General features: G+C 45.3%; 1 protein-coding gene across 2 annotated transcripts in view; it reads right to left on the bottom strand.

Moving 5' to 3' along the window:
* PDE7A (phosphodiesterase 7A) overlaps positions 1-23,984 on the bottom strand; it is a 1,104,576-nt gene that overhangs the window by 35,316 nt on the left and 1,045,276 nt on the right. Inside the window, exon 13 of one of the 2 annotated variants that reach the window (XM_085605526.1) lies at positions 19,106-19,186. In XM_085605526.1, coding sequence (XP_085461652.1) covers positions 19,106-19,186 — 81 coding nt within the window. Of the gene's footprint in view, positions 1-19,086; positions 19,187-23,984 lie in introns of both variants that reach the window. The other variant, XM_085605527.1, reaches the window with a different exon arrangement.

Here is a 23,984-nt window from a genome sequence, read left to right as displayed (position 1 = left end):
GGTGTGGGTGCATGGCCCGAATTCTGATGATCTGCATTTCTACCATGCACTCAGTACACATCTTTCACAGTGGAGCACATTACCTCAAATCTGGGGTGGAGACTTCAATTGTATATTGGGTCCCAGGCTTGACCAGTCAAGAGGCTCACTTTGTCACCCAGCTGCTGCTGCTCGTGCAATCAGTGACATGACAGAAACACTAGATCGCGTAGATATATGGAGACATCGAAAGCCCCATGGGGATGGGTTAACACATTAGTTGGAGGCACATGACACACACTAGTATAGACTACTGGTTTATATCCAAAGGTTTGGCGTGGTGGGTCTTGAGGTGCGAGCCACTGCCACATACTTATTCTGATCACTCACCCATAGTGCTTGATCTAGAATTTTGGAGTCAGGGGACGGCTGCGTTCACATTGAGGTTCCCCCATACTCTCAAATAGACCCAGTGTTCAAGGCGGAATAGCACACGGGAATTGAAGACTTCTTTACTAACAATGTGGGGACAGAGGAGAAGTTCGCCACAGTGTGGGAAATATTTAAGGTCTATATTACGGTTATCATGATTTCCAAACACCCTGGAGTGTTAAGATCCCTCAGAGGTAGACTTTCTATTTTGGAAAGAGAGCTAGTGGCACTAGAATTAAGATACCAGACCACAGGTAATAGAAATTTAATTGGAGAGCTCAAAACTAAAAAGACAGAATACCATGACATAGCCAACAGTGAAGTGGTGCACATGGGTAAATATGCCACAGCTCAAATATATGGGGAAGGGGAATGCCCTGGGGCAACATAGGCAGTCCTTATGCGTTGTAAGTAAGACTTTAGGGGGTTGGTGGGGCATGACATTATCACATGAGCAAAGAAGACCAATACAGGATAAAGGCCTACATAGCGGGAAAGTTTCACAGCTACTAAACTGAGCTCTTTAATACAAGAATAGTCCCAGATAAGGACGCTACGAAAGATTACTTGGAGCATTCTGAACGGCCCGGTTGAGCGAGACACCGCCGCCGCTGCTGGAGCCGATGCGGTAGCGACTTCGATTATTCACCATTATTCACCAAACAGCTGTGGATTGCCCTCGCTGCACGAGCTACCGCGGAGCCATTGAGGGAAAACGGCCGCGGGAGCGCAAGCCTGGGTCCCTTACTGCCTACTGCCTGCCCATCCGCTTTGCTTTACTTTGCCTTCCCTGTGCCTGTACCTGAGCCTGAGCGAGTGAGTTCGGTTGCACTGCTGGGGAGGAGCAGAAAACAGGTGTGCAGCGTCAAGAAACTCTACACGGCCGAGGCTTTGGGAGCTGGGAGCTGTGCATTGAGATGCTAAAGAGGCATTGAAAGGCGTAGCAGGTCGAGGGGGAAACCATCGCTGGGGGCCAGCAGAGACACCAGCGGAGACACCCGGGTAGGTCCGAGGAGGCGAAGGTTGCGCCATTCCTTGCTGTTTCCCTATGTATCTGATTACTTGATTACCTGACTTCCTGACTGCCTGAGCTTACCGGAGCGCTTGTCTGAGCGCGACGACCGGAATACAAGCCGAACTCGGAAAAGTATTCCTCTCGACGGAGGAGTGGGCAAAAATTTCTCTCTGATGTGGAGTCAACATTACATTTTAAACAATTAACTTTGCCTAACCTTTCTCTCTTGAGGCCGGCGTCACTGACGGGCTTGGGAGTACAAGGGGTACTGGGCAGTTAGACTGTCTTTCTTTAGTATTAGGTCTGGACCGGACCCTGAGCAAAGCCGGGGCTCTGGGTAGAGAAATTTGCAGATCTGAAGGACATTACTTTCATTAACCATCGGACAGATTTGTGGAAACAAAATTAAATCTACAACTACATCGCACCCAACGTTAACGTCAACACCATGAGATCTGGGAAAATAAGAACTGTGGGTTCAACATCAAAACGTGCTAAAAAATTGCAGCAACCTATCGTGATGAAAAATTAAAAAACCAACGCTCCCGGTCATTCCCAGTCCCTTATATCCCCTATTGCGCGGATGTTTGAGAAGTCTGGCAAAATACCGGACAAATTTCAATTTTTGAAGGATCCTGCGGGAAGCATCTGGACAATGAGCTCTGAAACTAATATTGAGAAACTCCAGACTCCTATGAAACCTACTAATAGTAATATCGATTCTTTAAACCCTATGGAAACCGTGAAACAAAATGAAAAAGTGGAGCTACTAGAACAAAACTGGAACTACAATAAACTTGAGAAAACAAATCTAGATATTGGAGAGACTGGTGAACGCTTACAGCGGAAAGTACAGGAAGAACCTCCAAAAGAGATGCTAAATTGTAACTTAACATCGAAGAATGAAAACAATTCCCTTGTAACACCTAACTCGGAAACTAGCCCACTTAATAACCCTTACTCTTATTCCATGGCAGGAAGCCAGGAAATTTGTCAGTATAGGATTGAAGATGCATTCCAAAGGATCCCCTTGGAAGTAAAAGTTGATGTAAAGAAAAACTCGGTTCTAATTGCTGAAGAAACTGAAACACTCCCTAAACACCATGGGGAGCATTACTTGAGTGTCAAAGACTCCAACACTCCTAAGGAAATAAAAAAGGAAAGCAATATGCAAGGGGCAAAAACAGAGGGTTTACAGGGAATTAACAAACAGGAGATAATGAAACCCTGGGATATTTTCTACCAAACATCAACCCTTACGTTAGAAGCTCTTCATTATCAATCGAACAAAATGGACATACAGATTGACCCTTTAAAAATGATGGCTACGGTATCTGCGCGCCACCATTGCTGCCTGCGGCCTCACCAGCCCCGTCCCCTTAGTTGACTCCTTTCCATAGCCCCGAGCACGGAGTTCCCCCAGTCCCCGATCTGTTCCCTTTCCCCTCTTTAGACTCCTGTTGCTGGCTGGGGTCCCCCATCCGGGGAGCACGTGCTGTTACTTTCGATTGCGGGTTGCCTTGCGGGTGTGGTTTTTGTGTTGTGTGTATAAAATGAAACCGTACTGTGGGGTCAGAGTGATGTGGCCCACGACGCTGATACCTCCTGATTTTGCTTCTCTGCACCGCCCAGTGTTTTTGTATGTATGACATATGTTTTTGTCATTCTAGCGGCCGGCCGGAAGGTTGTAGGCCCATACTTGTATATTCTTGAGATTGCAATAAACGGTTTAAAAAAAAAAAAAAAAAAAAAAAAAAAAAAAAATGATGGCTACGAATGTAGCGGGAATTGATAACAAACTGGCTCAACTAAATGATCTTATAATCAGGGCACAAAGGGAAAATGAATCATGTACCTCTGATTCTATCTACGTTCCAATCATGGATAAGTTATCAGCTCTACCAGCAGTTTTAACTACCATAATAGAAGACACAAAAAGAAAGATTCGATCCAGTATGATCAATCCGGTAATAATCCCAGAAAGCACCAAGGGAACACAAGAAACATCACATGAGTTGGGAACTGATATCCTCATAGAGAAAGATCCACATAAGCCAGTAAATCAGCCCTGTGATAAAACCAATTTACAGACACAGCAGGCTAACGACAATGCACAATGATTATATGTGCGAGACTTCAATTAAAGTGGATAAAATGGACTCTAACCAGAGCGACACTGACTCAGATGGTTTTATGAAGATGTCAAAACGTCAAAAGAAAAAACTCCGTAAAGCACGGAAAAATGAGAAAACAAAGCTGAGTAATATAAACAACAAAGTTGAGGAAGAAGCGTTACCTATTACAGAAAACACTAATAACATGAAACAAAATGTCAAATCCTTCCCTATTTTTGAAAAATTATCAAAAGGCTTAAATATAACAAAATTTGAAATAACAAAACTTGGTAAAAAAAGCGTTCATACGCCTGTAGGCGAGGACAAAGTAACATTGGAAATGCAAGAGCAGAATGGGAAACAAACATCTGCAAACAATACCGAATGGGGAGGTTGATCAAAGCAGTGAGGAAAAAGAACCTTTCACTAACAAATTGGATAAAAGAACTGAAATTAAATCAAGAGTCACTATGGATGCAATGATCCCTCAATACAAGGTGGGCTACGAGGAAGACAAAAAAAGAAATGGCTCCCATAGTACGGAGGATAGAAAATAGCCCTGAAATACCTAATCAGTGGGTCAATCTGCATATCAAAAGCATGGATGGGAGTAAAACAATCAGCTTGCAAACAAATCAATCAGAGCAAAAGGACCAAATCGGTCAACATACCCCAAAAAATGCTGAGAAACTTATATTTGCACCAGAATTCCAATCTAGAGGTAAACAAGATATACTCAACCGAGGGAATCTACTCCGACTCTTTAAATCCATACCCTCACTGAATAATATTGTAAGTGAAGACATTATCTCTGTACAATTTATTGAGGATGAACCGAGTACTCAAACTCCAACTTTAATCTCATTAACATCATTATCTTTAGTTGATCAGATAATGAAGGAGCAGCAAACATTCAAGTCATGGGGTATAATACTAACAAAACAACCCCCAGAGGTCTACCCCACTCCCTTTATAGATGCGGTCAATCTACCAAAACAAAAAATACTAAGGTCCAAGTTTACCTCAGTATTAAAAAACGCACTAGGTAGATCCCCGGAAAATAAGGTATACCCAAACATGCGAAGTAAGGGAGAATTAAACCTTGAAATGAAAGAAAAACTGATTAATATGGCACTCCATAGTAACCATACACAATGATATGGCCCTTTAAATCCTACAGGACCTATCACCAAAGATAAAGAGACAATAGAAATATGTTCATGGAACATTAATGGTTTGAGGGGGAAAATACGCAATGCAGGTATAGACTCAATACCTGGACATCCAGAAATAGTAGTTCTGCAGGAAACATGGGAACTTAAACCATTTATGTTACATGGCTACGCCGGATACTATAAGAATGCAACAAAAGAGCAAAGGTTCGGGCGAGCAAGTGCTGGGCAGGCAATATTCATCTCCAATGCGTTGCATATTGACCATGAACAAGTGGAGACAGATGATCAGACTATTCTGATGGTTAAACTCAGTTTTAAAACAAAAATTCAAAACGTTAGAACTATATACCTGATCTCTGTTTACATACTGCCCACAAATAAAAGTAGGGAGACAGTTTGTGGTACCTTGAATGCCGTTCTAATAGACAAAATGCTGAATGACCCAATAGCGGATTTTTTGGTCACCGGGGACTTTAACCTCAATTTAATGTCTTCTCATATTAGAGATGCGACTACGCTTATCCAAAACCTACAATGGTTAATTCCTGAGCAGGATATAGGGAAGGCGACCACCTCCAATAGTAATCGAATAGGACTGACCTTCTTAAAGGACATGGAAGCTTTAGGCCTTCGACTACTAAACGGAAGAGTAAAACCAGATGTTCCACCCAAATACAGCTACTATGGTCATAAGGGAAATTCCAGGATTGACTATACAATGACAACAGTTTGTATGTTCCAAGATATCATTTCATATCGACTAACAAAGATAAACGAAAGTGATCATGCTCAGCAGTCAATCCTAATGGATATTGGAGTAACGACGAAAAAGACCTACCGGACCGTTCAAGGGCATATTGGTACTATTAATTACAAAAAACTGATTTGGAACATGGAAAATAAAGACGAAGTAAAAGAACAACTAGAAATAATCCTAGATAAAACCTTGAAAGAGACTTCCTCAAAAACTGCGATAGAGCAATGGGAAAAATTGATCGGAATCCTAACTAAAACGGAAGACCAATTAAGACCAAATAGGCCAAATTACAGGAGGGAAAATAAAAAGGAAAACAAAGTTACTTTGAATATGCCATTAACAATAAGAGCACTAAAGAGAGAACGAAATAGGATTATCAGAAGAGCCAATAAAACAGGGAGAAATCCAGAATACAAGGAAAAACTAAAGTCATTAAACCAGAATTTGAAAAAACTAATATGGGGTGAGAAAAGTAAAGCCGAACAAGCAATTTGGGCAAAAATATTTCACGCCAGTAAGCAAAAGAACTCAAGGGACTTTTGGATTATAATCAACGGCCTTGCAAGACCTCATTAGCAACTAGTCTCATCACCCCTGTCTGAGCAGGAATGGGACAAGTACCCGAGGAGGCATCTGAATCAAGAGTCTGTGTATACAACCCCAATAGTAATGCAACAGGGGCACAAAACACTCAATGTAAACACCACCTTTTATCATAGCAGTAAGACAGACTCATTCATAGATATAGGACAAAGAAGTGATAATCAAACTGATAAAACAGAAGAACGGCGCGCCGGGCCCAAATGGGCTTCCGTTTGCACTCCTCAAAGAAAAAACAGAATTATGGGCATCCATCTTAGCAAAATTATACTTAGAAGTTGCTCGGACAGGAACGGTACCTAAGTCATGGCGCGGCTCTCTAATAAGCCCCAAGGTGACTGGGCTCGGCCTGAAAATTACAGACTGATCACATTGCAAGATACTGATGCTAAGCTTTTTGCCAGAATAATACTTACGAAATTAACAGAATGGCAGAAGGAAGAAAAAATAATGCCCGTAAACCAAACAGGCTTTATTCAAGGATTAGGTACTACTACCAACATAATGATTCTTGCACTTTTAATTGACAAGTCTCTCCGGTCAAAAAAACCCTTGTATCTTTGTTTTATAGATTTTAAATCGGCGTTTGACTGTGTCAACCGAAAACTCCTTTGGAAAAAATTAGAAAAAAATGGGAATTCCAACTCCACTCCTTAGGTTAATCTGCCTTTTATACTCCGAGACATGGGCGAGTGTGAGGATGGGGGATGGTCGTACTTTATCGAGGGAGATCCCAGCTAATGAAGGCCTGAAGCAAGGCTGTGTGCTAGCTCCCCTTCTTTTTAATCTGTTTCTTGCTGACCTACCTCTAATCTTAGATAAAGAAAATGCACATCCTCCGAAACTGGCTGAAATGAGGCTCACAAATCTGATGTATGCTGACGATGTCATTTTGATGAGCCACACAAAAGTGGGATTACAGCGATTAATTAGAATGACATATATATATTCAAATGAGAATGGGATGGTTATAAACAAGACCAAAACTAAAATTATGGTAGTTGCCAAAAATGGTAGGCTTAAATACAAAAGCCGCTGGTTTATGGAAAACATAGAACTGGAACAAGTCGAGGTCTATAGATACCTCGGCGTACTATTTGATGGAAAGGGCACCTACCAGCAACACATCAAAGAGTCGCAAAGAAAAGCTAACACACTAACTTCAGCTTTTAGAACTATCCAGAAGTCTTTACCCACCCTGACCTATGGCCCCCTTCTAAGTATAGTTGGTGCAAAACTATTACCCGCGATTACATATGGCAGCGAAGCTGTGATGGGTAATGACAGCGTCAATTTGAACAAAGCCATAACCAGAGTCTACAGAGCGCTTTTTCACCTCCCAGCGAATGCGTCACCTTCGCAAATAAGGTTGGAGTTTGGCCTTACCAATCAAGAGTTTGCAAGGCAAGGACATTTTATAAAAATCTGGAATCGAATAAAAACTGATCAACATAACGAGATTTCCCAGCTCTTATGGTCAGAAATTCTAAGGGACACTAACTCCGCGGCTGCTGGCTATCTTAGTGAGGCAATTAAAGTATTTGGAATTACATCAATATGGGAGATGAATACAACTAAGTTATCATTTAAGAAAATTATTAATAAAACTGCAGCCCACTTATCGGTCACAAAGGATAAGGCCATTCTTACAAAGAGAAATCATTCATGGATGGTAGTAAACGGATATAAAAAGAAGGAGATCCAAAAATACTTGACGACCCCGTGGACAGAAAAAAATAAGCAGGTTCTCCTTAAAGCGAGATTTGGATCTATGCCTGGGTTATGTCATCTTCCACCATGGGAATTTCAAGAAACCAAAACAAAATGTAGACTGTGTAAGTGGGGAGAGGAAAACATTTCTCATTTACTATGTATTTGTCCCGAACTACTAAAAGAAAGAAAAAGACTGCTTAAGGCCCATTTCAATTCACGCAGCATACGGTCTTGCAGGCATGCGGTGATCAAATGTATGGTTCCAGACGATATTATTTTAAATGTTTCTTTTGTAAAGTTCCTAATTTTAGTTAAAAAGAAACTCGGTGAGGCATCTATTGTAAATATTTAATTGATTAAGTTAGTTAATGTAATGCAATTTTATGTGACTTTATACTAAGAATATAATTTTTAATTTCTTGCTTTCCTTTAATATTTTTTTTTTTTTGTACTGTTGTAAGATTTTAAATAATCAATACAATAAATTACTTTGACTTTGGAGCATATAGCTATGACATGGCTCACTAACAAGCACAGGGAATACTTGATGGCTCCATTGAGTACATCAGAAAGAAGGGCTGCGATTACAGGCATGCAGGCTTGCAAGACACCAGGCACAGACTGCCTCACGGTTGCTTTTTAGAAGACCTACCAAGATCTTTTCATGCCACATTTGATCTCTCTTTTTGAAGAAATGGCGCAGATGGGTACCATGCCTCCCACTATGCGTGAAGCAATGATTATCACGTTACTAAAACCAGGCACGGATCCTACGGCATAAAGGCCTCTCTTTGTTCAACGTGGACACCAAGTTATATGCTAAGATATTACCGAATAGACTAGCTCCACTATTACATGGAGTGATAATACAAGAGGGATCTTGGTTTTTCCATGGGTGTAGTATCACATTCAATCTTCGCACCCTCTTGTACGCTATACAACAGATCAATTAGGAGTTGAGGGAGGCAGCAGTTTTCCTAGACGCCGAGAAGGTTCTTGACTCGGTGGAATGGGCATTCATGTGCGCGGTGCTCCAGCGCATAGGAGTTAGGGAGATTGTTTTTCTAAGCCCAGTTGATATACTATACACGGAACCTGTGGCCAGGGTCCATGTTGGGAACTGTGTCTCATCACTTCTGAGGCTCTCCAGAGGCACCAGGCAGGGATCCCCCTTACTCTATACCTTGATAGCGGAACGTTTAGCAGGCGCCATACTTGAATACCAAACCTACAGAGGTATAGGTTTCCTGAATCATCTAATTATTTCCGTAGTTGCAGAACACACTTATCTACATTCGGGACTCGGAGAAGAATCTCTCCCAGTACTTAGAGAGGTGGTGCACTTCCGAGGCCTGTCGGGACTCCATGGGGTTCCCCCTTAATCCTGCTATGGCGCCAGTCCCTCTTGAGTTCCCGTTGAGTTGGACGACAGACTCGGTCCAGTACTTGAGCATACAGATTCACACAGATCCCAAGATGCTTATAAGGGACAATTATGAGAAAGCAATAACGAGACTTGAGAAGGACGTTGATTGTTGGGTCAAACTCCAACTGTCGTTAATGGGACACCTCACCATGAAAACGGTGGTCCTCTCGAGATTTCTATTCTCATTTCAGATTATCCCAATCTCACTAATGTGCATATTATTCACCACATGACACTCAATGATCAATCCTGCCTGGGCTGGAAAACAGCTATGTGTGAAATGGGAAACTCTCACCATGCCATACGACATGGGGAGCCTCAACGCAACGGACCTTGAACTATATTACAAGGCGACACAGAGTTCCTTTGCGCACTAGCGGATCCATGGTCCACAGGACCTGCCACATCTATATATAGAAAGCGATCGGGCACTCCCCCAGATGTTATTCTCGAACCTAAGTAAAACTATGGTCTTTCCGATCCCTTAAACACCACAGTGCATGTCTGGTGGAACCCCTTGGAAAATCAAGCTGTTTCAATACTGTACTCATTTCATATGTTGATAGAATAGTGTTCGTGGCTCAAAACTGGGAGAGAGAGGGGTTGCAGGGCCCAAAAGTCACTACAGATCAGAAAAATGGGGGATTTGTAGATGGAACGGTAAAGAGCTGGGAAATAGTAAGCAAAGAGCCGGAATCTCCGACGATTATGGCTAGTTTTCATTATTTTAGTGTTCGACACACGATGCGTGCACTCTTAAGTGACGACATGCAAGAGTCCACAAACATGCTACACTATCTTCCTTGATCAAAGGAAAGGTACCTATCAAACTAGTTAGTAAACTCTACTCCTCTGCAGAAGAAGCTTGCAGACCATCCTCGACTAAGGCAAGACAAGATTGTCAAAGGGAGCTGGGTACAGTCAACGATGACGAATGGAGGAGAGGTTGTTGTGCCATGATCAAGGATCTCTTACAAAACGGGACACAGACTAATACAGTTCAAATATATTAACCAGATATACTACACCCCTGAGAGCTTACATAGATATTGGCTTCAGGATACAGCGGCATGTCAGATGTTTAGAACAGACCGCTAGCTTTATACATGTTACTTGGTACTGTCTAAGGGTGTTTGCATTTTGGAGGGCGGTCATTCAGGAGATAGGGCGCAGAACCGGCACTACAGTAGGGATGGACCCTCTTATGGCCCTACTAGGTTACACTAAAAAGATGGAGAAAACAAGCCATAAACTGATAGCTATAGGGCCATTACTGGCAAGACGTCAGTGGCGACGAGGTGGTCCAGGAGCCCAGTGCCCACTTTGGAGACTTGGCATAGCGACATGATATTTTGCAACATGCAGTCTGAGATATGTAACAAAATACTTTCGTATGCATGTTATTGGGACTGTCCAGTCATTTGATGTACATTAATACTTCACTAATAAAAATATAATTAAAAAAAGTATATACATTTCTGCAGGTCTGACTTCCCTTTCCCAAAGAAGTTTGAAAACATTTCAGCTGACTCACATTTTTTTCATGGCATGCAGTGAAGTGTCAATATATGGATATCACCTTTATGTGCACTTAGCACAACTAAACTTTGAACCTGGAAGACAACCCCCCACGTGAGATGAAAACGAAATAAAGAAACAGAAATTTCAAACTTCACTTGCCAAATTTGGACACTGCTCCACAGCAGATTATTGAGTATCAACAGTCTCAGATAGAAACATGCATCGGTTGTTTAGCTTCTTCTAGACACGCTAAAATCATTTTTGGTATTACCTACCTAAAAACATTTGGCAACTCTACCAATAAGATAATGAGGACAGAATCAATAATTGTAGGTAAGTGCAGTATTCTGCAGAGAGGCTGGTTAGCCTTCACTATGCAATACTCTTACAATGCCCCAAATAGGTCCTTTGAATTCACACTAATAAATCCCTAGCCAAGTCCTGGTAGTGTGGAATAGAGCAGTCAGGCTTTACTAGAAGAACACGTGTTGAGCATTTCGGAGTACTAACAATTACGATAAGTAATTGACACGACTCAAAAGAATCAGACACCGATTTGTAAAAATAAAGCCTATTTGACTATAAATTTGGAGGCCAAAATGAAGACAAATGGCTGAGTATAACCAGAGTTATGGATTTGTAAAGGAAAAATAAAATCGGTGAATTTCACTCTAGCAAAACTTTAATGTTATGGTCAATAGAGAAAAACACTAGTGACAGTCTAGTTCAATGCAACCCATTGGGTGATGCGGGTCTCAGGACCAGAGATCAGTTGAATTTTACCTGGCTCGCACGGCCTGGGTGCAGAGTTGTCCTGGCTGTCCCTGGTGCTGAAGCGGGATTTGCAGGTTTACCGCTTAGAAGATGCTGGGAAAGAACCTGATGCAAAAACTCAACAACTGGGCCATTGAGGCATAGCGTTGAAGATGCTGCGGGGTTCCCTCAAAACACAGCATCAAACAAAGGTAATGGCACCCAGACTAGCCACCAACAGGCCTTGGCAGCAGCAAGCTCATCCTTGGGTTTACACCTAGCCCAAGGGTGTTCTGGAGTTGCTTTGGCTTGCAAGGGTGTTCTTTCCTTAAGAACCAGTATCTGGTCCAGGGTGAGTTGAAGTCATGTGGTTGCCACAGGTGTAGGTCATTACTCCTTTGCTTTGTACAGGTTCTGAAGTCACAGACTTGGGTCTCTTCTTTGTCCTTGGCTGCAAGTTGTTCGGTTTGGAGGTTCTGGTGCCAGAGGAGTCTCTTAAATCCTGTATTTAGGGGCGTTAGGGGTGTGGGTGCTAGTTGCCAATGGGCTACTAGCCCCAGCAGCTAATTTGCCCCCAGGTGACCACTACCTGTGGAGGGTGGCACCTTTTCTACCAAGAAGCCTCCACGCTGCCACTTCAAGAAATAGCAGAATCCTTTGGCTGTACAGACCACACAGCCCATCCTAGGGGTGTGGCTAGCCTTCTGAGGGTGTAGGCCTCCTAACTATCATTTTCTCACCAGCCCGGGGTGCATATGTGCCTAAGGCAGGGGGTTGGCTTTTCCCCCCTCTGGGAGGAAGCCGGATTACATATCAGAGGGTGCTTTGAACCTCCTGGATGGGGTCAGATTCATGTCTTGGCGGCAGCAGCGGCAGCCAGGGTGCAGGAAAGTCTCGGACAACAAGGTGGGCAACCTCTAAGGTAGCCACCTGGGTTCATGTCACATTAAATCTGACCTCAGAAAAAGGTTGTTTTTGAAGAGACCAGCCTTTTCATACCAAACATGACATTTCAGTGGGACCATAATGGAGCTAGCAACCTCTGGATGCCCAGGTGCCAGACCATGTTATCATACGTCCCCCTGAACACTTATAGTAGCCCTTAATTGAAAGAGGCTACTATAGGGACATAGAAGCTTGCATGTATATGTCCACACCTTTAATATAAGGCACCCTGCCTCCTGGGCTCAGGACACCTACCTTAGGGGTGACTAGTATACATTAGAAATAGTGCTGTGACCTTGCCACTCATGGTGAGGGCAAAGTAGTGTGTGAGCAGTTTGCACTGCTCGTGTAGTCTGCAGTGGCAAGCCTGCTGTCATCTGTTTACTTGGGTACTCCGAGTGGCACAATAAGTGCTTCAGGCCCTAGTGCCCCGCCAAACTCCCCTGCGTACACTGGTAGCATTTACCAGGGGGTTAAAGTCCTTGCCAAATGGGGGGTTACCAATTCACATGCATCATATTTTGGGAGCGAGCACTGGGGCCCTGGTTAGCAGTCTCCAGTGTACTTTTAGAGTCATCAACATCGGATAAAAAAAAAGTGTTGGGGTGACCATATAAAAATGGCATTTCCTACAGTAATATAAAATAAAAAGCTCAGACAAAAATAAAAATGTATTCAACTATATATTATGACCGCAAACCTCTTTCCAGAGAGGTCCTAATACACTAAAAGCCTCCATGACTGTACTTTTGATATTTTGTTTGCTGAGTAGGAAGGACACTGCTAGTTGGGTTGTAAAAGCAGTAGCACTAAAATATTTCCATAAAATTATTAAATATAACCATTCTATAACAAAGTTTGATTCATTGGAGCCTTACATTTACTGCACTTCATGATTTCATAGATGGCAATAAAGAGTACAAATAAAAAATAGATACAAGACTTTATTTTAATGGAGGAATTCTCCTCCAGCACTTTGCATTCATTGCCTTTCGTCACTGTAAATACTGACAAAACAAGCTGCAGCATAGGACTGAACAGATTATGCTGGAAAAGGCAATGTACAATGCGAGGGGCGTGGCTTGGCATGCCAGCATGGCGGACGAGTGCTGAGCGAGCTCCGTCCAGCCCGCCATAAATCCTTTAACTATCCTCATCCTCCGATGCTTCACTGACCGCAATACCGACTCAGCAGTCCCGTGACACCCGCTGCATCGCCCGCAGTGATTTTGGGACACCTGTGGGGGCCCGTGGTAGCGGAATAGCGCTTCGGCCGAGACGGGGCCGTCAGGGGGCGAGGCCTAGCCGACTGGGACGCAGTGCTGGAGATAGCTGGAAGCCGCAGCTGAGGAGGCAGCGGCAGCCTCGGCGCCGTGATTCTGCGAGGGAGCGGAGAGGGGTGCCCCCGAGATCCGCCGATAGGCAGAGGCGGCAGGTGAGAAATCAGCCGCTGCTCAGCCAGTCCTTGCCTTAGGCTGCACCACAGAGCGGCAGCCGATTTCTCGGGCCGCGGAGGTGAGGTGCGGCGCGGCGCTGGGGGTCACAGTGCCGGTGGTCTCCTGGCCCTTGCGGGCGCTCGCGCCTCACGTCTCCTCCGTGATTCCCCCGGCAGTGGTCGGGGCCTGGGGTGTGTGTGGCCTGCGGACCTGGGGTAGTGGGACTTGCTATCCTGGACCCCTCCCCCCTTGGCCTGTAATACAGTGAGAGTTTGGCGGCGTTGTCGAGCCACGAAAGTGGTAGTTGACTCGGCGGTGGAAGGCTGAGGTGATTATTGGAGGATCCCTGAGCTGACATCTGACCCCAGTAGGGGCATGCCCTCTTCTTCCCCGAAGCACCCCCCAGGCCATAAGAGGCGCTCCTAGCGGCGGTCAGTCGGGCCGCGTGGGTGCCATTCTGGACTCTGACTGGCAGTGACCGGTGTGTGCCGGGGTGGGGAGGGGGGTGTGTCCTGCGGGCTCGAGGAGGGGATTGGGGGCCCCCCAGCTTGGATCCAGGGCGCTGTCGGTCGGGCTGTTTAGGTGCCCTTGACTGGGTCTGGTGTAGTGTGGACCCCTGGACTGCACGTTGGCCCCAGTTCTGGGGCGGCTCCTTGCGGGCTCCCATTCAGAAGTCAGACCGGGCCGCGGGTGCCCGCTGTTCGATAATCTCTTTCCTTGCTCCCTCCTCAGATCTCTTTGGGCTTGCGAGGGGTGCTCTGAAGGCGGCCATGACGCGGGACAAGGATGGTGGTGGCCCGGGCAAGCAAGGCCCAATTGACAAATTTACTGGTGCGGGAGCGGCTGCGGGGACGCCCGGAGGACAGCAGACGGCAATGCCTGATAACGCGGCACTCATGGCGGCCATCACCCAATCCAGGGACATGCTTGATGCAAAAAGTGGAGCGGTTGGCTCAGATGTTATGCTGCTGAGACTTGATTTGCGTAACGCGGTGTCACGCATCACGGAAGCTGAAACCTGTATCTCTGGAGTGAAGGACGGTGTTTCCCCACTAAAGAAAAAAATGGCTAACATGGAGAACGTTCAGAAGGGGCTTGCGCTGAGAGTGGAGGATGCCGAGGGACGTGCTCGACGCAATAACCTCCGATTTGTTGGGTTTCCGGAGGGCTGCGAGGGTGACAACATGGAACGCTTCCTTATGCAGTGGCTGGAAAGCTGGCTCCCCCCAGAGGCTGTGTCCTGTTGCTTTGTTGCGGAGCGGGCCATCAGAGTGCTCACGCAGAAGCCCACACCAGGCCAGTTATAGCAAAACTTTTGTACTTCCACGATAACGACGCCATATTGAAATAGGCCAAGGAGCCCCTGCTCTGCGACAATGAACGCATCCTTATCTTCCCTGACTATACGCGTCTGGTGCAGCATCAGCGACAATCGTTCATGGCAGCGAAGGCCCGCCTGAGAGACCTCAAGCTTCCCTATGCTCTCCGGTTTCCCACCCGCCTGCGGGTTATGTGCCGAGCCCGCACACACTTCTTTATTATCCCAGAAGAGGTCTTCAAATGGACTGATGAGACGGTGCAGGAGAGTGCACACGCCGCCTAGAAGAGAATCAGACTCCTCATCGACTGAGATGGACCGGTGAGGTCCCCGGAGCCAGTTGAAGGGTAAAAGACTGTCTCGCTCTCGACGTCGCTCCTAGTCCTGTGGCGCTTCCTCTCGGGGTGGTTCCACCTCTGGTTGGCAGATATTGGCAGACTGATATATGGGTCCACGTGGAGCTGCAGGGTACTAGACTGCTGATTGTTCATCGGAGAGACTATGACATGGGCTGGTTCTCTGCCATGCCGTTGCTGGCTGGGGACAGGCCCGGGGAACATGGGCTGTAAGTTGGGGATCCATTGGTCAGGACGGCTCCCATTCCCCCGCTGGGGATCGGGGTACGGTCCCGCCGCAACAGATGCTTCAGTGTTTTTGAGGTATAGGGTGGGGGGTTTGTTGGGCGGGGGTTGTTTTTGTTCACAGATCGCACACTCGCTGATGGTCCGCTGCTCTTCACATATGTACAGAACAGTCCCCATGCCTGATGTAGTGGTAGATACCCGCCCAGATGGCCAACACATCTAGTAGGGGGCCATACTTCAACAGGCCAAATGGACCGGCCGACATACTTATGTTGCAGGAAACACACCTCATGGGTATGAAGGCCCTCTGCTTTCAGCGATATGGGTATCAGCAGGTCTTTGACTCCGGCTTCACGAGGGTAGCGATACTGATACACCCCAGGGTTCCCCTTATACACATGATAAACAGTGGACAGAAACAAAGGGGCGGTATTTGTTTCTTCGGGTCAAGATTGGAGAGGACCCCCTAGTGCTGGGCAGGGTCTATGCTCCCCCCTCCCTTGCAGTGGAATCTGGTGGAGCGGCTTATGACCCTATGGGCGGATATGTCAGACGTGGTTACTGTGGATGGTGGGGACTGGAACAACGTCATGGAGCTGGCCAGGGATCAGTGGCGGGGTGGTCCGGACAGTGGTCGCCCCACGAGATTGCACTCCTTAGCGACAGGACTTGATTGTGTTGATGTATAGCGGCGCCTTCACGGCGATAGCCGGGAATTCACCTACCTATCTGCGGTCCATGATTCCTACTCCAGAATTGACTATTTCTTTGTTCCCAGGGTGGCGGTGGGCAGGGTGGTGTCGGCGGAGATTCTGCCCCGGAACCTGTCGGATCATTCCTTGGTCGCCCTCACGCTCCGGTTAGGTCGAAGGCAACAACCGCTCAGGTGGCACCTCTCTGTGTGGCATCTGCAGAATGATGAATACAAAGAACACATAAGCGAAGCCATTGATCACTACCTGACTGCTAATGTGGGGTCTGTCTCTAGCGCCGGGACAGTGTGGGAGGCATTGAAACCCACACTGAGGGTGGCAGACATTTCCTGGTGCACGGCAGCACGTAGGGAGGAGCAGCGGCAAGTGGAAGCAGAATTGGAAACGCTTGAACGTAGGAGCCGGGAGGCGGAGGGAGGTCAGTTCAGGAGGCAAATATTGATGGCTCAACAGAACTATGCGGCCCTGATGATGAACGAGGCCCATCAAACCTGGCTGGCGACGCGTAGCAGGGTGTATCAATGGGGAGACAAGTCCTGCAAGATGCTGCATCGACTGTCAGGGAGCCTTCCATTCCCAGGCCCTACCAGGGTCTTGGGACCGGTGGGAGAACCGATTATGGACCCATTGACTATAGCGGAAACCTTGGCCGCCTCTTACGCAGACCTATACGCTCCCAAAGAATGCCCATCGCCGCTGTCATAGATAAATTCATAATCGACCTGCCACCCAAGACCGTTTCAGACGAGGTGAGGGAACAGTTGGAGCTACCACTGACAGACTAGGAATTGGGCATGGCCTGGGGAAACTCAACCCCGGGAAGGCGCCAGGACCCAACGGGTTCCCCAGTGAATTCTTTAGACATTACTTTGTGCAGGTGGCCCCTCACTTTCGACCGGTGGTGGAGGAGGCTCGGGACCGGGGCTCACTTCCTCCGGCTGGAGGCATGCGGAGGTGGCAGTGTTCCATAAACTGGGCAAGCCCCCGGAGCAGCATGCTTCATATCGTCCAATTTCCCTCTTAAATGTGGAGGCACAGGTTCTGGCGAAGGCCTAGGCCAATCGTCTTTTGCCGCACATCCCCACTCTAGTACACCCTGACCAGGCTGGGTTCATGCCCTAGCGTGCGACCAGGCACAACAACAGGCGAGCGAATGTGGCGGTGGCGGCCATCCGGCAGTTGGGGGAACCAGCGGCGCTTGTATTGGCGGATATGGACAGGGCGTTTGACTCTCCGAGTTGGGTGTACCTATTTGCCTTGTTGCGAAGGCTCAACTTTGGACCACACTTTCTCTCCTATTCAATGCTCTTATGCACAGATCTGACGGCGTCAGTGCGGGTGGCTGGGGCGATCTCATCCACTTTCTCTATCAGGCGGGGGCACACGACAGGGCTGCCCCCGTCCCCATTTTTATTTGCACTAGCTATGGAGCCTTTGGCTGCATGGGTGCGCATTGATGCGCAGGTCCGGGGATTTGAGTGGGCGCCGGGTCTGTCCGACAGGATCGCACTATATGCGGATGATGTCCTCTTTCTTACAGCTGTAGACAGGACGGGCCGCGGCTACTGCGCATTATGCACATTTTTGGGGAGACTTTAGGACTAAATATGAATCCCCGTAAGTCAACATTATGGATTCTGGGAGGTCGGGCGGGGATGGGCGCGTGGACTTCATCGGTTCATTTGGCGGTGGGGGGACTGAAATATCTGGGCGTGTTCTTATCTGATGTACCTGCAGTCTCCTGGGAGCGTAACTTGGTTCCAGTGTGGGAACGGATCCGTGAAGATCTCAAGTCCTGGTCCCGTATGCCTCTGTCACTATATGGCAGATAGGCAATATTCAAGATGGTGGCGCTTCCCTGGCTCCTTTATCAGCTACAGAACCACCCATATCAGGTCCCGCCCGATGGCTCCGACAGGTGAATGCAGTGCTCGGGCAGTTCTTGTGGGAGGGGGGGAAGGTACGTGTAGCTCCGCGCACATGCTTATGGTCCACTGAGGGGGGCTAGCGTCCTCTGATGTTCTCTCTTACTACCAAGTATCACATCTGGTGGTACGGTGATAGGGGAAATCCGGAGTATGCAGTCGAGCGACAACTCATGGGGCGCCACTTATTGCATACAATTCTGTATTCAGCGTCTTTGCGGGGTTCATTACCGTCAGTTACACGGGTGGTGTTCCTGATCTGGAGACAGGCATTGCGACAAATGGGGTGGTGGAACACTTGGACTCGGGAAACACTCCTCTGGGATAATGGGCACCGGAGGGGTTCACTTTTCCTGCTATGTTTACATGTTGTGGACAGGACTATGCAGATTTTGTGCGATCGGGGGGAGGGAGTTGGGGTATTCTCTTTATTGTTGCTTGTCTACGCCTGGATTCCATTGAAAAAGTAAAAGTCATCATATCTGTATGGTTTGATTGTGCAGTTACCTCTGGGGTGCAGAGCTCTGCAATACATGTGCAACTTGACAAAATTGGTTTAAAAAAAAAAAAAAGGCAATGTACAATGCAAGCAAAGTCAACCCAAGCAGGATGCTGCTACGGGATAGTAATACAATAAAATATAACACAAATAGTAACTTAATTGGATTTTTCAAATTTACATTGATCATATGTAATTACCAATCTGGACGTTCGCCTTGTTTGCTGTATATCTATCACAAAGGGGACTCACTTCCAATTTAAATTTCCGTTCTATGTCTCCTACAAAAAAACAACAAAAAACAGGTTAGGAAAATATGCGCGAGAGTATATTTTTTGTTCTTCACATCAATATTACATGTGCGTATTATTTCTATGCAATGCACGAAGAATATAGATTGGAGAACGTGAAAAGAATGCCTCCAGAATGTTTTCTGCACCATTGTAGCTCATGAAGACAAACTAACTCAAATCTACAACACTTTACTGCAGGACAAACAGGAAAAAACATTTTGCCTCTAATTACATTGGTTGGTATATTTAAGACCTGGCGTGCTTGGGCTAATATTCTTTCCCCAAGCAGAGACTACTCAGTAGCTTTAAAATGAATGTCTCATCAAATAATTTCTAATGACCCACTTAGTAGAGGGGTCATTAGGCTGAAACCTTTCCTATTTTGTTGAGAATAGTTGGGTATACTTTTCGGTTGTCAGGGATACAGTATTTATTCCAAGTACTTCTAACGTACAGAAAACACTAGTGATGTTCGTTCACACTTAAGTAGCAATAAAATCAATGAATTAATTCTAAGCCTTCAGTAGGGCTTTATTCCCCTGTCAGCATCCAAATCAGGGGCTAGGGTCTCAGCTCCACACCCTTCTAGATTTTTTGGTTAGTTCCTGAACATGTCACATAAACAAGCCACGTTCTTTAAAAAAATTCAAAACCTGTATTACATAGGACAAAAGGCAGAGAGGTCTCTAGTTTGAATTATGCAAAAGCACATGGCCAATTTGGGTATGCGCTCAGCTGCCTACATCTAAGGAATAAAATATAGAAGGATTTCCTACACAGTTGCTCTATTGATCGGAAGCAGTGGAATAATCACTAAGAATGTCACCGATGCATTGCCTCATGTTGACCTGTGTGATGACCTGTTAACTTCATCCGAACAAAACTTGCTGCCTTTAGTCAGCTTAATGCAGGCTCCCTTCCTTCCAATAATGCATCCATTAATCTCTCATTATTGCTAACTTGGTTTTGATCACGTGACTAACATCTCCTTCATTTACTGTTGTATCATATTCTTTTCCTAGATCTACTGACTGTCCAGTTGTTGGGCAGCTCACATGCTCAGCCTGTTTGTTCGATGTACAAGAACATGATTTGTAGTGCCTTCAAGTTGCCATACACGATCGTCATGAATGGTGGTCTGGCATTTCACTTAACATTCCTTTCCCTACGAGAATTTGGTGCACATTCACTTATGTTTATTTGTACTTCTAGAAACAAAATGAGAAAATTTCAATGTTGAAAGATATGCTCAAAGGGTAAAATCTGACCGTGATCCGTCCACTGCCCAAGGCAGCTGTTGTAAGGAATGCGCTCATATTAGCCAATCATCCAAGTAATGATAGATGTGTATCCCTGTTCTGTAAAAATAGGATACAATGTAATGTGCATTAGGCATCAGATGAATGCAATGGGAGCCAAGCTGGTTACCTAGAATTCGTGGTAAAATCACAAACCCAAGAAACAATGCATGCATGCCTTGCACAGACGCATGAAAATCCATGTCCTCAAGGACTAGGGTACAGAGGCAGTCTCTTACCTGCTTAACTAAAAAGGCTAAATTGTAGAATCATCATCATCCTAAAAATCTGCCTGTTCAGCTGCCAAAGATCAGCACGGATCAGAGATTTCCAACTTTTGTTTGCAGCACCACAATCTTGACTAAAACTGTTACTTAATGGGACATTTGTTCTAAAAGCTACTACTATTAGTTGTTTGAATTCAAGCATCACTTGCCCGAGAATGCTTAACTGTTTTATGCTGGCATTTAAGATTACTGTAGATGCAGCTATGAACCTGAGGGAAATCTAATTATATAGATGAGTTGAATGCATGACACATTTTGAAATAAATGGGGTCAACGTGCGATGCTTTGTACTTCACTGGCACACCAGTGGAGTAATGAAATGTTTATAAGCACGATTAACTGAAAATTGTGTTTTAATAGGCACTCTTTTACCCCTTTTGTTTCAAAATGCTCACGGGGTGATGGAGAGATATCCCCCCCCCCCCCCCCCAACAAAAACCCCTCCTAAAAGAAAAGGGGCTCACTATGCTTGCTTACTGGAATTCGAGGCGCATAATAGACACAACCACATTCACCAGCTCCTGCTGATAAAAGTATCCACCTCCTGTTGAAGTTTTTCCTGATGGAAATCTGCCATTTTCAAGAAGGAATGCTGGAATCTTAGACTGTAGCCGCTTTGCAAAAAAGTCAGCACCCATTTCCTCCGTTGTAATTTTTTGTAACTCAAATATTTAATGTTTTTCCCTACCGGAGAAACAAATGGAAGGTGGGAAAGGAAGGAATTTATGTTTTTCTGCCTGTGGTTCCCCCCAGCTTCAGAGGGTTGGTGACCTCCTCTAGGTTATCACTGGTGTCTCATTGGCACTCCCTGAATCCAGGTGTTCGATTCTTTTGTCCAGGGGAGCGGTCAACAAAGGAGCAGTGGCAAGACCTTTCCTTGCTGCTGAATCAATTACAGAATCTGGAAGAAGAGCAGTTCAGAGTACTGTTCAGGAGGTCTGTACTTCTATGAAAGGCACACTCAGGCTCCCATTGTCATCACTTAAACCAAGAACAAGTCCTCCATAGCAGTTCTAGAAGACTTGGAATGAAAGGAAACATAGGATGAAATGCAGATTTTCAGTTTAATGTTTATGCAAGTGGGGTAGACATTTGATTATCAAGCTTAGCTTGCCCTAGGACTAGGGCTTCATGAAAAGCGTCTACTGGAGATTCGATGAAACTAACAGCCTAGGTGTAATGATGAGTCAAAGGATGAAGCTGTCCTGTGAGTTCAGAAAACAGCAGCAGCACAGGATCTATGTCGACTGAAGGAATGATGATGCAGAGGAGTAGGTGTACTTCTATAGAACAATATCTTGTTGTAGAACACTGAGATCTGAGTCTATGAGGAGAGCAAGATGTTCTTGGAGAGGATTCCACTGAAACAACATGAGATGAGTGAAGTGGTGAGTGAGAAGGAAGAGGAGCTGTGGACCAATAGGAATCAAACAGAGAAGGAGGAAACGTTCCTGTTGGAGAGGGGTGATGGTTTGAACCCTTGGTGTAGTTGGAGAAAGGCTGTAAGGAGACTGTCTTTGTGAAGGGAATAATCTAAGTGTAGAATTGCAGGGAAGACTATTCTGAATCCAAGTTGGAGGCAACCTTCTAGACTTCTTACCCAAAAAGCAGATAGGCACAAAGATCAACTCAAAGTCATGTGTTTCGTTGTCAGCGGTGTAACTACTTGTTCCCTCAAAATCAATGGCCTTAATCTATTCGATGTCTAGTCCCTCTATTTTGAACCAGCCGTTGACAGCTAACAACTTGCAGCTCTATCTGTTCTCGATGTTTACTATCTCAATCTCAGCTGGGAACAACAATGACTGGGGTGCTATGATTTCTTCCTGGATCTCCCGCTGAGGGTACCCACTGTGCTGGTAGTAAGAGGCAAGATAGGGGACTCTTCTCCTATCCAAGATAGCAATTCTTGGCATCTTCGGTGAAGTATGATTTGTTCACTGGCCCACAGGCTTCTCTTTGAAATTGTTTGGAAAGGTTCACACTCACTTGGAAGACGAGTGTGTGGTAGGCAAAGGATTCAGTGCGGGTCAGATTCAGACTTTTTACTGCCATAAATTGGGTATTTTTGAAGAAAAAAAAGAAAATGTTTTTATTGTCAGAAAAAGCTCAAAACTCACTTTCTGCCTTTAATGTTGAAAAGAGTTGAGTGAAAAGTTTCAAGGAAAAAAATCCCAAAAGTATAGAGCTGTGTGTGCCAGAGAGGCTGGAAAAAAAGAACTACAGCAACTGTCACCAACATGGAATATTAGGATACTGATGTAGATGCTTCCTTAAAGAAATAATGTCAGTTTTCTAGCTTCTCTAGGCTGCAGCCCACACTACATATTCATTATGGGTATATGATTATGGCAAACAGTCGTTAAACTCAACTTCAAGGTATTATAAAAAAATGTTTTTGCCATGCCAGACCAGAATGACCTAATAAAGATTTATTACAAAAGCATTGAGTGGGCGAACCGCTGACTTGCCCTTATTGAGGGACTATTCAGACATTCTGGAATAGCCACCCTTTATTTCATTAGGAGCTTGAATGGATGTATCTGTTTGTACTGTCATGATCAAGGAATCCTCAGCATTAGCTGCTGTTTTAAAACTGACATTAATGGAAACACAGGTGATTTTATTTCACGTCTGGAGGCTACCATTATGCATTAATCTTTTAATTGCTACTCCTGCAGCACCTTTAAAGAACTTACAAACAATAACATCACAATCTATAACCAGAACACCTCAGTCCATAAATATTCCACTTAAAGAACACTCTTCTTCTTTTAAATGCTGCTCGAGAAACTTAAGTAGCATGAGTCAACTATGTTTTTATTGACACTTTTTTAAAGGTATGCTTGTAAAGCTTCTAATTTATAGAAGTGTCTGATGCGTTTAGTTAAAAATATAGGAATTAGTGAGTTGTATTTTCTAAAATATAGTGCAATTTAAAACAGTTGCAAATTTGAAAGATCATTTAAATTCTGTAAGCGGAGTCAATTTATCATGTAGCGCAACATGAACTTTCACATTAGATTGTTCCTGGGCGTGGCACTTCAGTTTCTGGGTGAATGGTGAGGTAGATGTTTAAAATCAGGATTTATCTTTTACGCCAGTTAAGGAGGCCTTGACGCGTGCACCTGCACGAGACCCAGGTTGAGTAAATACTTGACCAGCCGGAGCCTCAGCGCGAGGGCTGCATTACTCCTGGTG

The sequence above is a fragment of the Triturus cristatus genome, chromosome 5_1, assembly GCF_964204655.1.
Source record: "Triturus cristatus chromosome 5_1, aTriCri1.1, whole genome shotgun sequence".
Lineage (NCBI taxonomy): Eukaryota > Metazoa > Chordata > Amphibia > Caudata > Salamandridae > Triturus > Triturus cristatus.
The sequence above is the reverse complement of the archived record's forward strand: the minus strand, read 5'-3'. Positions and strand labels throughout refer to the sequence as shown.